This window comes from Anser cygnoides, chromosome 2 (assembly GCF_040182565.1).
Source record: "Anser cygnoides isolate HZ-2024a breed goose chromosome 2, Taihu_goose_T2T_genome, whole genome shotgun sequence".
Lineage (NCBI taxonomy): Eukaryota > Metazoa > Chordata > Aves > Anseriformes > Anatidae > Anser > Anser cygnoides.
Window position 1 is genome coordinate 42,221,701 of NC_089874.1, and position 18,071 is coordinate 42,239,771.

General features: G+C 43.0%; 1 protein-coding gene across 7 annotated transcripts in view; it reads right to left on the reverse strand.

Annotated features, from left to right (window-relative positions):
* SLC4A7 (solute carrier family 4 member 7) overlaps nt 1-16,128 on the reverse strand; it is an 89,570-nt gene extending 73,442 nt beyond the window's left edge. The window contains exons 1-2 of one of the 7 annotated variants that reach the window (XM_066991925.1): nt 15,637-15,905; nt 13,589-13,681 (exon numbers count right to left, since the gene is read on the reverse strand). In XM_066991925.1, coding sequence (XP_066848026.1) covers nt 13,589-13,609 — 21 coding nt within the window. In that variant the 5' untranslated portion in view covers nt 13,610-13,681; nt 15,637-15,905. Of the gene's footprint in view, nt 1-13,588; nt 13,682-13,826; nt 15,425-15,636 lie in introns of those variants that run through there. The other 6 variants (XM_066991927.1, XM_066991926.1, XM_066991928.1 and 3 more) reach the window with 6 other exon arrangements.
* Between the last annotated feature and the right edge of the window lie 1,943 nt (nt 16,129-18,071).

An 18,071-nucleotide genomic window follows, 5' to 3' on the forward strand; every position in this document is an offset into this window, starting at 1 on the left:
ACACGTTCAACAATAGAGGTATTGGTACCACAATAGCAGGCTTTCAGAACCACTGTGTCAGCAGGCTTCACCTCTAGTCTGGGTCTTAGTTTGAATTTAGAAGCTAAGCCCACATGTCTAAAAGCTCTGAAAGAATTAAGTAGCATTAGTAGACAAAGGTAGACATGCAGGTTTGAAAGATGCCATTAGCAGCATTCACAGACTAACAGTTTATAACCAGAAGAACGGAATAAGAAAGAGAGTGGTGGAATGGAGTTCATCAGTTTCCTGAAACTCAACCCTTTTCTTTACATTATTTTTTTTCCTACTTTTATAGATCTACATCCTTACTGACATTTTAAAATACTATTTTATTTCATAGTTAAGCCGTCTCAAAGAAAAAAAATATCAGTTAATTATTTGCCTATTTTCTAGGTGTTGTGAACTTAACTCTAGCCTTTTTCGCTAATGATCATCAGTATAACTGTCAAAATGCAAATTAATAGAAAGCACAAGTATATAGGTAACACACCTGAGCTTACACTACTAAAAACTGAGCATCCTTAATGCTTCTTTTTTAATCCATTCTAAAGCACCAACTCAAATACACTCTCTTGATCACTATCTTCATCACCAAGATTTTATGAATCAAAAGCAATAAGGATGCAACATTTAAAAAAAAAATCCTTTAAGTTGCTTTTATTGGAAGTTTATGAAGCTATGGAATGCTATCAACACTTTTGAAGAAAACAGAAAACAATGCTGATTCTCAGAATTTTCCAGAGAAGAGATCAAACCCAGAAGCCTCTCCTTATGATCTTGTGTAATCCTGTTATTCTCAAATAACATTCTGACAAACAGGCACTCTGAAGTCTCTGTATTGTTCAGCTCATCAAGGGCTTCACAATAAGGTTATTAAAAAGCCACTGAAGGAGGGCAGCAATCAGTGGAGTTACAATTTTTAACAGCATGATACTAACTGATGATCTAAGAACATAATTCTCCCATCTTATACCCACTTGTCAATCAGGGACCACTTCTTTATAAATGCATCACAAGCAGGCCTTGAAGTACAGGTTCCCTCCTGCAGTAACAAACAAAAAACCCACACCAGTAAGCATTTAAAACCATACACTTCACACAGCCTTCAGCTGCAAAGGAAGACAAACTGCACTATACTCTAGACCTCTCTGTTCTGCCATAGCTGTGTGCTGGGTGGCATGTTCTGCAAAGAAAACCCTTGTTTGTTGCTCTGTCCCTCATGTGAGGTCCCGGTTACAGGACCACATCCAATTATTCAGTTTCAAGCAAATAATTCTGGCACTGTTTCATTACATCTAGTCTCTGAACAACTGTGACAAAAACATTATCCCCATTAATTAAGCTTCTGTCAATCTATTTGCTACTAATATGTTTAATACATTAACTTATGTGATCAGTGGGGAACACTAACGAAGAACAACAGCTTTCCCACCTATGAAGAGTTCCATGATCAACCACACCAAGCGCTCTGCTGCTTTAGCACTACGCAAGCTCTTTTAGAGTGTAACTTTTTGTCTTCCAACAAACTGTTTGGTTTTGGCTTCGAATTTTCTATGATTTGGATTGGTTTAGGATTTTTGACCTATGAGATATGATACAAAGCACATAACTTCTTTGAAACTTTCATCCACACTGGTGACACAAATTTAGAGCTTCACCACTGATGACTGTTTCAAAGCATGATCACTATGCATACGAACGTCAAACAGCATTATTTTTGTAAGTTCTTCCATTTCTGGAACTTCTCCTAACAAGATTCCTTTCTTGGGACCGAAGCGGTTTAGAAACACGTTCCCCTCAGTAGCACAGATAGCACAAGCCATGGAAAACCAAATTTTAAGAAGTTTACATCCAGCAAATAATTCAGTTTTCATTGCTGTCTGCCTAAAATTAGTACACCGGAAAGCTGCTTTGGGTCTCTGTCTAGTTACTAAAGAAACAAGGAAGGCAGTTCACTCAGACCTTAGCAATTTATGCCAAAGTATATTTTTAGGTATATACAAAGCAATATATTTAGGTATATACGAAGCAATATATAACACAGAAGTAGAATTGCGAGCACTTTTTCCAACTTTAGCAGACAGGCACTTGTCTACAGCCACCAAGAGAAAATTTTCTCCAGCGCTGCAGCACCAGTCATTGCCAGTCCTTGCAGGTACACAGAGAAAACATGCCAATTTTTCAGAGTCCCAGAACACGTTTTCTAGGGGAGGCATCTCATGGGAATCCTTCCACATCACTGCGTACAGACTCACTGCTCACACAGAACAGTGCACTCGGTGACAATCCAATTCCTTTGAGACCGTCAATAGATGAAGTCATGGATAAAAGCCAAAGTTCATTCTAACGAAGAAAAGCATCAGATATTTTATGGCAAAGCTGGAAACCAAAACAAACAGGGGAAAGGGAGAAGATGACCCTTGTCAAGGCATACCCAAAACTCATTTCTGTTCATAGCTGTTACGTACAAATTTCCCAAGGAATTCTCGAAATGTTCCTTGGCCATGAGGGACTACAGAAGGACACAAATAGGCTCCCCTTCACCCCACGTCCCTTTTCACAAACAGCCTCTTCCTTGAGCATTATCTTATTGGTTCCCGTATAAGCAATAGGAGGCTGAAAGCAGTTCCTTGATTCCTCTCCTCTCTTCCTCCCTGTTTTTCAGGAATAATAATGGATTCCAAAGATGTTTATCAATGATCTGTTAGTGAAACATTAGACTCGCGCAACACAATTATTTTGATATACAGATCTACAGGAGACCATTTCTCAAACTTAAGATTGCATTCATTCTTTAATTTTAACAACCTTCTCCACACCTTCTTCCATACAAATATAGCACATCTTACAACTACACACACACACAAACAATCCATTCATCAGTAAGAGTCACAACATTAAAATCTCACTAAATAGTACAGAATTATTATACCTATTCATAGCATTTGGATTTCTGCAATAGCACAGGAGACAAGAAGGGCAGTTTCTCCTGCCTTCACCCAGAAGGTTATTTTATACTGCAAGACAACTGAAGCATGAGAAAGGCTCCCTGTAACGTGGTCATAATATATGAAACTATTTACATTCTTGTGCCACATCACCTAGTACAATTGATCCTCAGGGCTTGAAAACATATAGCAGCAATGCAGAAGTCACAAGACAGAAGCCAGTGTATCGACTTGGAAGCATGCGTTCTTTAATCTTAGAGTGAAAACTTGTGCACGTTGTACACAAACACCACACTCCCTGAAACAAACACGCATGCAAATACAGGTATCCTTTCTGTCACTTCCAAAAGTACTCAGTTACGTTTACATATTTCAGTAAAAGCCAGCAAAGTTAACATAGCAAAGTACTTTCCAAAATAAGTGTATGCTGAATAGAAACTCTGGTTACATTTCTTTAAAATTTAAAATGCAAGATCTTTACATAGTATCAGCAGTTAGTGCAGGTAATGGATAGCAAGACTGACTGATGCCAAGAAGATGACAACTGGCTGATGTTCTTCCTTTTTCTACGGTTATACATTGGCAGCTTTGAAAGCTCAAGAGCTCATGCAAAAATCAAAGTTTTTAATACTTTCCCTTGTGTTTACAATTTAACTTTCCAATAACTGTTTTGTACACTTCATTAATAAGCTGAAGCACGTCTCTCCATCCTATCATTATCTAACCATTTGCAATTCAACCAAATATTAATTACAAGAATATATGCCTGCTTAAATTCCCTTCTGGTATCTGACAATGGCAGGCAAGCCCAGCAACGTTAATAAGATCAAGCTGAACAAGGAAAGGATTGCTGCTACTCTTGGGTTTTATCACTTCCTTAAATGAGTCACAACAATTATCAGATGCTATCTGTTTGTTTCTATATAAACAGTTTTAAAATGCATGGCTGGTAGGGTGTAGTTGTTTGACAAACAGAAAATGAAGAAATTTACCATCAACAGTAACACCAGCTGCAGCTATTCACTAAGAAGTTTCTCACTTCCTTTTTTCGTACACTAAGTCTGTCTGGAAATATGTTTGACCTGTTAAAGAAATGCATACGCTTACACTTGAAATAAACATACACTTGCATAATAGTATAACCCCACAATAGTGAGGTACAAGCCAAATGGGAAAAAAATGACGCAAAAAATACTAGCCCTAAAACAAGCAGTAGTTTAAATATAATCTTTCCAATAGCTTTCTCTTAATAAAAACAAAGAAGCAATAAATCTAGCAGTAGTATAAATAATAATTCCACCTTATTGTTTTGCCTACTAATTAAAGAGCTTGCAGTCAGTCTTTTGACTTCACCAGTTACTCAGAAGATCCACGAAACGGTAAGCTACTCTTGATTTGATCCAGAGCGGCACTGAGAAGCTAGTTTGGAACATTACTGTCCAACAGCTTTATTCTATCATGTACACATTCATCATCTTCACATTAACAAAAAACGACCACATTCCTGCTGCTCTTCTTAACATTTTAGTAGCCTTTGGAGACTTTGTAAAGACATCCTCCCATCTGAGTCTCAAAGCTGATAGATACCACCTCGCTGAAAAGATTAAATAAAGGACAAGAGAGAAAATAACAAACCTACAAACCACAGCCTGGAAGATTATTAGGGAGAAAAGAATCGTTCTCAGAAGCTACAGTTCTGGCCAACTGAAGCCAACATTTAGTTATGATAGCTTCAGTGTAGCTATATAATAAACAGGCAAAATACACATGAAGATTATCTAAATCACAAAAAACTAGCAGTAGATTTTCCGACTGTAACAGAAGCAAGACAGACTGCTACAGGGTCTGTATGGAAAAGAGATCGAAGGATAAAATGAATGTTCATAGATTAGGCTATTGCAGAAAATCACAAGGTTTTGTGTTCAGGTTCACAACGGAGAAACCGAACATCCTGAAATGCCATGACCTGACAAACTGCCCTTAGCTTCACTGGTTAATGCCACAATTGCATTAAAAAGTCAGGTGGACAGAAGAGCTTTCACCTGATTTCACAACACCAAGGACAATTTCACAAGGAAGATGGAAGTTTACAGTACTTCCTACCTAGTATTCTTAACTACACTCCCATCACTTTGTTTTTTAAAGGTTTGTAAAGTCTATAGAGTTTACATGTCTTAACATTTTACCTAGGGAGACTGAAGCACAAAACTGACTTGCCCCAGAGACACCTGCAACAGACATCAGCACCTACAGCAGCATCCAGATCTTCCAGGAAACAAAACATGAGCTTTATTTTACCTATATACAAACATGAAACTTGTTAACAATACATTAAGAATTCAGTGAGCTCTCAGATAACAACCAAAGTCTAGTTCTCAGCCCATAAGTATACTGAGGAAGCTACTTGTTAATCAGAGCATTCTACCAAGAATAATTTGACAGCAGAGAAGTCAAAATACAAATGTTTACAAGCAAAACACAGCTCTCCAGGATGAGCAGTAAGATTGCAAGCAGGTAATTCTGAGCAAGCACTACTGCAGCTGTAAGAAGACACTAACAAAAACAAACTTCCAAGCATTATATAGACATAAATAGATGCTTAGTACTGTGCTCCTATACAAACAACTGAACCAGCATGCCCCAGGTATGAGTTTTTCTGGTCTGCTGCAAAATAAGAACTGAAATTATTTCTTAGAAGACAACAATTTATAGTTTTGAGGACTGGAATGATTCTGACCCAATTTCATTCCACAGCATCTCATGAAATATACAAACAGGAACATCATAATCTAACAGACTGTACAAACAAAGTTCTGTTGAGTTTGGTCCTTCAGTGTTGAGGATAAATTATGCAACAACACCAGCCAATGCAATGGCATCAGCTAACAGAAAAAAGAGAGAAGGATTATTATCCATGAATAGCTGTCTTGCAAAAATAACAGTTGTTAAAAGTATGTTTACAAAACTGGAGTTGCTAAAAAAAATATTGACACAATGTGTCTATGAGAAATTAATTTCAACTAGAACATAATATTTACATAAACCTGCATGTTTTACATCTCTGTTGTGAGAAGAACTAGATAGCAAGGTTTACTAGTTTAGTAACATTATCACAAGCACAGCACATCTCCCAGGGCTCAGCCAACAGATGTCAGCAGTTCACATAGCAAAGCTACAAAGGGCCCTGAAATGCCGTTCAAGACTGTTTAACAGCACTCCACATGGCAAAACCTTTACCATCAGATGAAGCATAACCAGCCCTGTCAGATCAGAGATCCCAATCCCAAGAACTCCTCAAGGAGGAGTTGTGCTGCTCCTCCCTGGGGCTAGTGACGGATGGCAGCAGCCTCATCTGCAGGAGGTGCTGCTACCCTTGAGGTGCTGAGTGGCCAGGTAAAGGAACTGCAGGACAGCACGAACACACTGCACAACATCACAGAATATAAACATGAGGTCCTGGCAGGTCTGCAGCCTGATGGATGTTTGGATCAAGGCTGTTTCGGAAAAAATGTCAAGGCTCATCCAGCCCTCAAACTATTACCCTTTTCTACTTATCCATGGGGACACCAGCAACACTTCCAAAAAGAAAATCATTACTGTTGAGTGAATCAAGAGTGACTACTGAGCACCATGGGAAGGGTGAAGAGGCCCAGGTGGTGTTCTCACCAAGCTCACTAAGCTTGTAAATAGGGCTGTAATCTGGGCACAGTGGAGAAAAACTTTCAAACTTAAGTGAAGACATGGAAAATCCAAAAGGGAGAAGGTGCTCTTGTCCCCCTTGTGAAAAAGGCATAACCAAGAGCCCACCTCACTCAGGTGCTTGCACTCACAGCATAGCAGGTAAAGAGGCAGACCTCAAAGTCGGAGCTTCTTACAGAGTGAGGGTGGAACAGCTTGCATGGCTGGAGTGCTGCAAAGGAAGGATGCAGGCTCTTGAGGAAAGCCAGGCTGGGAAGGTGAAGAACACAGATTTCAACCTATGCAAAGGGATGTCTGCAACACACAGAGCTTTGCTTGAACAAATGACAAGGCAGTCAAGACCTTATAGGTAAGGATCAGAAAAAAGTCCAACATGGTTGACATTGTGCTAGGTGCCCGCTACAGATCTCTTCATCAAGAGGAATAAGAAGAATCCTTTGTTTGAAAGCTGGAAGAAGCTCCATGATTGTGGGCACTGGTATACATCAAGACCTAGACCCACAGTGGTATCTGTTGGTAGAGCATGGTCAGGCACAGCACTCCAGCAGATTTCTCAAGTGTGCTGAAGATGATTTAGTGGTGTGAGTCAACCGGTGAAGATGCTCTGCTGTACTTGTTCACAAACAAGGAAGAAACAGACAGGGATGTGAAAGTCAGAAACAGGCTTGGCTGCAGCAACCACGAAGTTGTGGAGCTTCAAGTCCTGAGAGAAGCAAGAAAGACAAATAGTACAGTACAGTACACAGCACAAGACTCAGTACATACAGTTCTAACACAGGACTTCACAAGAGCAGAATGCAGCCTGTTCAGGACTCTTCTTGGTAGAATCTCAAGGAATGCTACTGTGGAGGGTAAAGGGTAAAAGCCTGGGAGAAGTGGCTGATCTTCAAGTACAACCTCCTCAAAGCACAGAACAGCTCATTCCTCCATGCACGAAGTCACACAGGCCTGACTGCAGGACAGCGTTCATGAAAAGGAAACCTGCGACTGAGCTCATATGTGAAAACAGAGCACATGAAAGGTAGAAGCAGGGGTAGGAGGAACATACAGGCATTATCTGAGTGTGCCAAGGTAGAAACAGACAAGCCACAACTCATCTGAAACTAGCTGTTGTTGTTCAGCAGTAGAAATGAGCAACAGATGTGGATGGCAGTAAGAAGGGGAGAAAACTTTTTTTTTCAACCGAAGTTAAACAACAGAGGCAGAAAACAAGTCTGTACAAAAAGGCAACAAGGTGTATCTGCTGTACATCCCTTCTTACACATACAGAAGAGTAACTGATGAATCAGGGCTTCTAAATGTGAACTCAGTCTGATCGGTTAGCAATAAACATGATTTATTAGCTGCAGTAGCTTATTCATAACCTTGTCTGAAAGAAAGAACTCAGAAGTACTTCAGGTTCACATGACTTCTGGGATCCAGAACACAGCAGCCTGAATCTCTTGACAAGGCAACAGAATTTTTGCACTGGGAAGCTATCGCACTCCAGAAACCAACACCAAGTGAGATTCCACTACAACTTCTCTCTAACACAGGTTTGCTTTAACCTTTTTCCATTCTTTGGTAACAGGCATATACCATCAAGACAGCCCGATTAGTGACTCTCAAGTCTAATGATAATTCTACTCTGCTAATGGAATAGTTGCGGTGTTCAGAATTGGTAGTTTTGTTGAAACAAAATCTTAGATTTCTCTAGCAAGGAATAACTGACACCATTATCCTTACCATAACCTAGGTATTTACAGTCACTTAGCTGTCTCTCTCCATCCAAAAATAGATCCAAATCAAGACGCAGCCAGAATATATTTACTATATTTCCATTAGTCATGGAAAATACAAAGGAATCAGCCTAGTGCGTAAGAGACCAGGAAAAAAATCATCACTTTAGGGAAGCATAGTTTTCCAAGACACGCTGTCCACACACATACGTGGTTTTAATGCACATATGCCTCCGTAGTGAAAAGATGATGATGGGGAAAAAAAGAAAATGTATCAATCAGTCAAGTTTTCAGGTGAGCCTTCAGTTCTCCCCACTTGAAAAGCAGTCCTCAACATACAGATCCCCAGTAGCATACTTATCCTGTAGAGGAGTAGTAGCAGTGAGCAGAGGAGGTCAAACAGCAGAACTGCAACACACATCAGGCAGTGGGGTGCCGGGAGACACAGTTCTGAATGTTAAATCCTGCTTCTTCTCTTCAGCTTCTGTCCACATGCCTTATTCACAGTAAGTTCCACTTTGTTTGGAAGCAAACACCAGGGATTCTGTTAAACCAGGGCAATGGCTTGACAACAGTCTGGAAACTCCTACTGTAGACTCTTTTAGTACTAAAAAAAAAAACTTAAAGCTTGTTTATAAGTTTAAAAATATTTTGGTATTACAAGATACTATCTTAGCCATACTGCTGACACATCTAGATGCCTTCCAGCACAACTACATCTTATGAAAAATATCAGTACTCATTCTAAATCACTTGTTGAAAATTTAAACTTTCTATGAGATTGAACAAGAAACAAGTGCAGAAGAAATTTCAAAATCCCTCACAGCAGGAATACAGGGAAAAAGAGGACATACTGTATGGTATACTGTGAGGTACAGGTAAGAGAATTCAAAATTAAGATTTGAATAAGGTCCTACTCTTCAGTCTGAGATTGGGTTCACCAAACAGTCTTCAGTACAAAAGACTTGAAAGAGGGGAAGTCGAGGTCTATCAGATGCACTGCAGGTTAGAAGTTGGTTACTTCACCAACAGGGGCAAAGAATCAAACACAAAGAAAAACATAACTTTTAGAAAACTGGTTGCTGAAAGAGGATATTAGATGACACAAGAAATAAAACATTTCAAATACTTATGCTAAAATGGGACTTGCTAGAATTAACAAGCTTCTTTTTTTTTTTAAAAAAAAAGGTTATGAAGCACTCCAACATTGCTGAAATGAGTAAGACAACTTGTGTCAGTATACCCAAATAGAACAACCATTCCATTGCATAACTTTGAGTCACTTTAGTTAAGGCACCGGAGTAGGAAAAACAAAATCTCAGGTCCAGCTGAACAGCCCTTACTGGGTAGCAGTCACAAAAGCTTCCAGGCTAAGATACACAGTAATATGGATCAATATTCTGAAACATTACTTCAGGTAACACAAGATCCACTCATATTACTCTGGACAATTTACAGAGGAATCTGTATCATCCGTAACTCACGAGCATTCACTCTTTTTTTTTTTTACATGTTTAATAAAAATGGACTAGCCTTTCTGCTGTATAATACTAACACTGCTGTTGGAAGAATAAAATATTTCATCTTCTCCACAAACAAAGAAATAATAAAATAATTATAGGCCATACTCTAAATACAAAACCTCTAAACAGATTTTAAAGTTTTTAAAACTTATGGAAAGAAGTATGTCAATACACAAATAAAATGGCTCCATCTAGTGGTACAAAAATATACATTTCCTTTCCCACAGACATGCTGCCTCTACTGCAGCAAATTTTAACTCACTGTGAAACAAAGAGCTCCGAGTGTGCCAAGCACTAACTAACACAGACTCTTAAACAGATAATCCCTTCTAATAACCACTGAGATATGCTGACAAGGTAGATTTGGGATGCTTGCATAATTGATGATTATTCTCAGTAACACAGAAAGGAGCTTCTCAGATGCCAGGACCGAGTTTTAAATACAAATGTTGCACTTTCAAAAAGATAGTGTTTTATTTTTTTCATTTGCTGCTAATCATGTAATTGTGAATTGAGAAATACATATGTAAGAACACTGTAAAAATGCCAGTAGAAGAATCGATGCTCATATTTTTGCATTGAGACATTTACTGATATACAGGGCTAAGCAACTCATGGTGCACTTCTCAACCTGCTGATTAATAGAACCATCATTTGACTCTCCCTATTCCTACCATTATTTCAAAACATTAGCCAGACAGCTATCTTAATTTTAGTAAATAATGCAAAATCTAAGTGTTCCTAAACTTTATCATTCCAGAATATGCTATAACAAAAGCACTACAGTGTTCTTGGGAGAACCTCTCTAGTTAATATTCAAGTTACAGTCTGTATGTTACCAATCACTGGTTATAAAGTGGTCCTGCTTACTAAGCACCACTTTGGGGTCCACTAAAGATGTCATGTAACAGATACCCTTGTGCAAAGGATTTAATATTAAGAGTCAACAACCACTCTGGTGACATGTCAAAAGTCACCTAGAGAAGCAAATCCATCACATGGGTATAAGACAACTAATCAATACACCCAAAGCTCATTTTGGACAGCAAATAAAAACTACTGCAATGAAGCCTAATGAAAGTTCTCAAGTCTGTGGCAGCCACGGATAACTTCCTAAGAACTCAAAAAGACTGGCAGCATGTATAGTTAATAGCAGCTCACAGTACTCCTAACCCAGAAGCGATCATAGCCATTGCCTATAGCCCACTGCATGGTGCAAGCTGTCCGAAATATATACGCTAACCAAACCTAGAAAACCCAAACAGCACAATAGAGAAAAGCAGCACGTCTCTCAAAAGTCATAGAATCAAGTCAGCAAGGTCATCAGGCCAATCAAATTCTCTCTGGTCAGTGCTATTTAGCTGCAAACCAGTACAGCTGTAACTGTACTGGTTTAACTTCTGGAGAGCATACGATCAGTCAGATATGACAAATTGACAGGTTTCCTGCACTGTGCTGAGCTATGCAGTACAGACATACCCTCAGTTACCCCTGTCCAGCCATAAAAAGAAAACACTAGTTCCAGCATATGGAAATATGAAAAAAATGTAACTGTAGAAGCATAAATGTCCTCCAGAGATCTGTCATCTGACCTACCATCACAAAAGCCACGTCAAATAGGAAGGCTAGTAACCACACAGTGAAAAAGTGTTCCCTTATCTCAGTTCTAAAAAAGTCACACAAGATGTGTAAAGATATGCAGTAGTCGATTCTGTAAAAACTTTGTTTTACCATACTGATGGTACTCACATTTTCACAAGTGAAGAACCACACAGCTAAATCAAACCTTGGAAGGCTTTTAAAAAGGAACTGTTTCAATAACCACCCAAGAGGTGTACTATAAAGTTAGACAAAGTTAGCAAGCTATCTAAAATGCAGTAACTAGACCAAAGCTCGGTTCTGAAACCACGCACTTAAATCTAACTGCCACCAAACACCTGGTTCTCCTTTGAAATATATTCATGAAAATTAAGTTGTACTTGAGGTTTTTCTTGAAAAGAAAAAGCAATTTACATTTTTGATGACTAAACTGCTGAAACTGTAGTTGCCATCAGATTCTGACAGTTAGGCTAATTTTCATCAATCTGTATATATTGTTATTTCAAGTGGCTCTGATTTCTGTTGCCCTACACTCCCTCTAAGCCTTCACACGTTTTGTTACACATGAGAAAAGTTGGAGTACCAGACACTATCTTGTTGCATTAAAAAAGGCATTGGGATAAAGGGATGGGCAGACTCCACTGAAGTGCTGATGTGTTTGTGAAGCGAAATGCAACTGAAAGAGTCTTCAAATGAAGCCTAAAGTAAAAGACAGAAGTTGTCTTTGAAACATGATTGCTGTTCAACAGCAAAGCCTAAGCCCACCTGATAATACACACACGGCTGTTGAAAAATAAGTGGGAGCCAACCATGTAGTCACTCCAGAAAAAGCAGAGGGACAGTAATGCCATCTTCGGCAGTATCTGGCAGACCACATTACTGTCACGCTTCAAGTAGGAAAGACAAAAAGAAAAGCTTCTTCCCCAACGAGAGCCACTTTCAGTTCTATTATCACTTACAGTAGGACTGTGATAAAAACAATTTGTTTCACATTGAAATGGGAAAAAAAACACACGCAAAGAACCATATCACCCATTACTCAGCCATACCACTTGGTCTACAACCTTGTAAACCCTTTATGAAATACACAAACCAGTATCAAATACCACACGGAAATTTCAACTTTTTTGTTTCAGGATAACACCTTTCCACAATGTTACCTGAAAAATACGCAGAGATAGAACTTTAATGTTAAGTTCTTTTAAATGCTACTTACGACTGCTTAAAAAAAAAAATGCAAGCTATGCAGTAACTAACACCATGATAGAAACATGGAGTGAGAACCAAGATCATTGGTAATCAATAAAGCTTTTTAATACCATTACTAACTGTCAGATTTACCACTGTGTAGACACCAAGAGACTAACATGCTCCAGTCCTACTTTAACAAACCCCAAAAAAGTGAACATAAGTGTTAAGGGAACACAAAAAAAAAAAAAAAGCATAAAACACCTCTTCCTTACACTCTCAAACCTCCTGAATTTTTAATTCAGACTTCCTGAGGTTGTTTCTCAGCTACTTCTTAACGTCAACAGGTATCTCTCTTCTAGTACTTGTCCAACCTCCCCTTCAGTCCACAAAAACTTCTTGTGTACACATCATATACCTGTGTATACCCTACAAGCATACCTGTGAAATCCCTACGCTGAGTGAAGAACTGCCTGCTTTTGTTAGCTCTGAACCTATGTCCTATTGCCTTCATTTGACAGCTCCTAGCTTGTGTGATTTGGCCACGTGCCTCCTTTTCAATCTCTATCTGCTCTCTCCACAGTAGTTTTATAGAGCCTTTACATATCATCATCCCATCTCCAAGTTATCTCTGCTAGGCTGACAAGTCCTAGCCTGTTGAGTCATTTCTCACCTAAGAGCTAATTCGTATCTTGTTGCCCTTTGGTGAACCTTTCCCAATAATAATGCCTCTTTTCTAAGAGGGGAGCTTACAGTACTTAAGGTATGAGAGAACCATGGATTTATGCAGTTATTTATCTTTTTCCTGTTGTATTCTCTATTCCTACGATGTTCTGATCATCAGTTGCTCTCTAGTTGTATTAATTCTATCAGGCATCTGTTTCACACACACCTCTACACCTTTTATATACATGTTGCCACCAAGCAGTCTCCTCAAAATACCAATGTCCTAAGAAGTTGATGATTCTCTTCTTTAAGACTGGACCTAAAATATAAAACAAGCAAGGTTAAAAGGTATTTTACACTTTTGATGAAATAAGCCCCGGGGGTGGCACAGAGGTGCTCCTCCATATTAAGAGGCACCAAACTTTGTATCGAATAGCGCATAAACGCAGAACCATCTGACTTACCAAAACTGGAGGAAGACCAAAAAGGAAGTTAGGGAGGTAATTTGATTGTGCTTCTTTGTTTTTAAGCCACAGCACTTAATTCACACTTTCTGCGGAATCCTTTCATCTTACAGAGATGTTTATTTCTGAAAAAGCCATGCACGTGTAAGCAGTTTCAGAAAGCTCTGCTAGCGGAAGTAATGGCCTCTACTACCAGAAGCACAGGAACACAAAAATTAAGTCAAGCTGTACTGTCAAAAGAACTTGGTTTTGGGATTAAGTAGTGTTATACTAGAACATACAAGAATCACAACAAATCCAATGTTGCTATACTATGTAATTGCTCAAAGATCAGCGTGTCCTGTCTTTTCTTTAAGCCATTTACTTCACGTCTTCACGTCTATAAATTCCTTTTTTTCCTCTAGCTTTTACCAATCTTTCTGTTCTCCTCCCTTTTTTCTGACATCTTCATTTCTGTCTCAGTTACAATTACCTCCTGGATACCCTTCTGCACCAAGAGCAGGCTCCTGACTAGCCACTGCTGTTGCAAGGAAACCACCTTGGACCGCTCCAATAAGCGCCTCAGTTCAAAGGGCTTCCATGAAAAATGACCATGCAGCAGTACAGTGGCTCATGTGGCTGACCCGAAAGCCCCTTCTTAATTTCTGGTACAACAGAATCTAAATGACTCCTGCTGGGCCTGACAAAGCTGTGCTCAGGGCACGCTGACTTTCACAAGTCTGTAATCCTCTTTGCATTAGGATTCACCTGAGGGTAACCATTAGCACCTTTCACATTAACCCCATACGTCCGAAGCCCAACAATTTTACAATTTGCTCCGCGCAGCCTAGTACCTCTTTACTAGATGGAAGTGATTCTATGATGCTGAGCGCCCTCCTGCCCGCTAAGGACAGAGCTCACCTTCAGAGAGTCGAGGTAGTTCTAATATGGATTAACCTGACCAAGCAGCTTGCTTTCACTAAGAATTTACCCTGAATGAGCCAACACGGATTCAGAACGTGCCTCTTCAGGGGCAGCGACAAGACGGCAGAGCAGCAGCCTAAAATGGATTTATAGAAGATGAAGAGGCGTGCAACTGCTCTGGCTTCTGCAGCCGACAGAGGAAGGCGGTAAGAGGGAAGATGCGAGCCCTGCGGACGGAGTTGTTAGCGAAGCTCCCGCTGGAACAAAGGGAAGGCGCCCTCGTGCACTGATGTCACAGGAAGCCAGCACTTCGCCGGGCTGCCGGTTCTGTCACCGCGCCTCGAGCCTCTCCTGGAGGAGCAGCGGGAAGACGGGAACCGGCCCGTCCCCGGCCGTCCTCCCCCGCCCTTTGTGCCACAAAGCACGCCAGGAGGCACGGAGGCGAGGCTGCTGCGCGACGCCCCTCGGGGAAAAGGCCCCGGGGAAGGCGCTCAGAGCAGAGCCCGGACCTTGACTCACCCCCGGCGAGGGGAAACCACCGCCGGGGGACCGCGTGCGCCGCGCGGCAGCGCAGGAAGCGGGGCACCAACCGCCTGCCTCGCTGCGCTCGCCGGCCCCGAGGGGAAGCGGAGCCGCCTCGGAAGCCCTCCGAGCCGGCGCCGGGCGAGGACGAGGGGGAGCGGGGCGCTCGCCGTGCGCGGGGCCGGGACACGAGGCCGCCCCCGCGGCGGAACAAAGGCTGGGGGGGGGGGGGGGGCGGCCAAGCGCCATCGCGCCGCGCGCACGCGGCGGCCGTGAACGGGCAGCGGGGCTCGGGGGCCGTGAGGTGGGGTCCCCGCCGCGCGCCCCCGCCGGCCGCGCGCCCCCGCTTCCCCGTTGTGCGCGCCCCCGCCGCCCCTCCCGTTACCGTGGTGAGCAGCGGTCTCATCTGCTCGCCGGCACGCTCCTCTTCCATGGCGGCGGCGGCGGCGGGGGGGAGGAAGGAAGGCGGGCGGACCGGGTGCCGGGGGGCTGCCTGGCGGAGCGGCGCTCGCTGCCCACGGGACGGGACGGGACGGGACAGGACGGGGCGAACACGACTGCTCCGCCGCGCCGGGGCCGAGCCCAGGCCGCCTCGGCTCGCCCCCTCCCCCTGCGCGGCCGGCGCCGCCGCCAGCCAATGGCGGGGAGCGCGGGGAGCGCGGCACCTCCCGCCGCCACCGCCCCGCCCGCCGCGGCCCCCCGGGGGCTGGCGCGGCGCTGAGGCGAGGCCGGGCCGGGCCGGGCCGGGCCGTGAGGGGAGCGGCGCCCCGCGAGGAGCCGCGTGGCAGCCGCCCCGGGGAGCTCCGCCCGGCAGAGGGGAGGCTCCGCAGCCGGGCCGGCGGTGACGGGGCTTGGTGTTGTGTGGAGGTTTTTCACCCCACGTGCCCGAAGCCGGTTTTTTTTTGTGGAGGAAATCTGAAATAAAGTAACCGTGATAATGCAGTCGTTTCCAAAAGCTGAGTTACTCGCCCCTGTCTAAACAGTCCGAAAGAGCTCCACTCAAAAAGCTTGAGACTGGTGGTTTAGGGTCGAGGCTGCACTTTCAGTTATCTCCCTAAATTCTTCTTCTGGTGGAAGGCTGCAGGAGGAAGGAGCAGCCCACACCCGCCTCACTCGTATAACTTCCCCTTGTCTGCCTCTAGACATCACGCACACCGCCAGCACACGGGGTTGCAAATAGCTTGTGCCCACGGGACCAAACATGCACATACACAACAGATGAGCCATCCCTTTGCACTTAGTGTGCTTGATAACGTGCTGGCATCACCCTGGGGCTTCTCCTAACTACACCTACTGTAGTTTCGGGGAGGCCCACATGCCCCTTTTTCCACCCTAATACCCTGCCCAGCAAGATGAGGTGGCAGCCTTTGTTTGCCCAGGATCTCTGGAACTGAGCTGTCAATGAAGCTCGAATACTGTAAATGTAAGAAGCTGACGTGCACCAGTCAGGCACATCCAGTGCAGCCAATGCACCACAGTACTTCTGGGATGCGTTCGGCTTAGCACCTAGTTGCTACATATGGCATGTGAACTCTGGATGGTTTGGAAAGCTCAGGAAGATGAAAACACCAGTGACTTTCACTGTGGGCCTGGTCCCAGCTTGTCTTCTGAGAGAGATGAAGTCTGAATGGATCACTGAGGAGGCACAGAGACTGCAGGATCACACTATGTTCTTTAGAGAAGCAGCGTAAAAGAGAGAGCAGGCTGACGTAGATATGACATGGTCAAGACAGATCAAGGCAAGGGGAAGAATTAGACTGTGTCTCAAACAGTCCCTCTCAGATGGAGATAAAAGAGCTGCTGGTCTTATCAGTAGCTTTAGAAGCAGCAAACGAAAGGAATGCACGCATCAGCAAACACCATGCTGGACTAAGAACACTATAAAAGGAGGCTCTGTGGAGCCCGCAGACAAAAATGTAAACCTGGCTGTAGAGGCTAACCAGGCCTCTTCTGCTGCCTACCAGCAGGAGGCTTAGCACAGCTTCTCAGAGCCACTCGCTTTGGAGGTTGGCCGCAGGCTAGCACAAGGCTCTGAACTTTTGCCTGGGCGTGGGCAAGAGCAGCTGGTTGGTGACCAGTACTCGCCTCTGTGCTTCCAGGAAAGGCACTGGCAGAGGTAGATCAGTCTGCAGGTGAAAATAGTTGACCATTTCTCTAAACAGATGCAAATGTCCCGGAAGGAACAGCAGGTGTACACTGCTGGATGGCACAGGGCACAGGTGGAGTCCTGGCCGTGGTGCCAGAGCTCCTGACCCAGACAACTCGGAGGAAGCTTTCAAGTAAATGACTTGGCAGGAGTCTACACAAGGTCACTATAACCTGTAGTTTGAGGAACATATCAGTACTGTAAGCTATAGCTGCCTAGCTGTACAGGGCAGATGAAGTAAGGCAAGCTGTGTAGAACTGATTGAGCAGGGAGCAATCTTAATGCACTCTTCAACCAAAGATTAGGACCTGGTTCATGTCTCAGCTGTATTTGACCTCAGAGAGAGTTCAAACAGTGAGACTAATAGAGAGAAATAAAGCACTTTGCACAACCACCACAAAAGCAACCGTGTTATGAAGTGCCTTGCTACACCTGTACACAGAATAACTGTGACCCATTCTGTCCTCTCCTCTTCCAGGAACAGGAGGGCTGGCAGAGTTTCAGCTCAGACAGACTGTTGAAAATGATATCACACTAGGCAGCATGGGTATAATGGGGATGAATTGTGACCAGCTCCCACAGGACAGTCCTAATCAGTGCTAAATCTGTGTCTTGGGAGGGAGATCACAGCACTCTTTCTTTGATACTGGGATGAACACAAGCCATCTTCACGA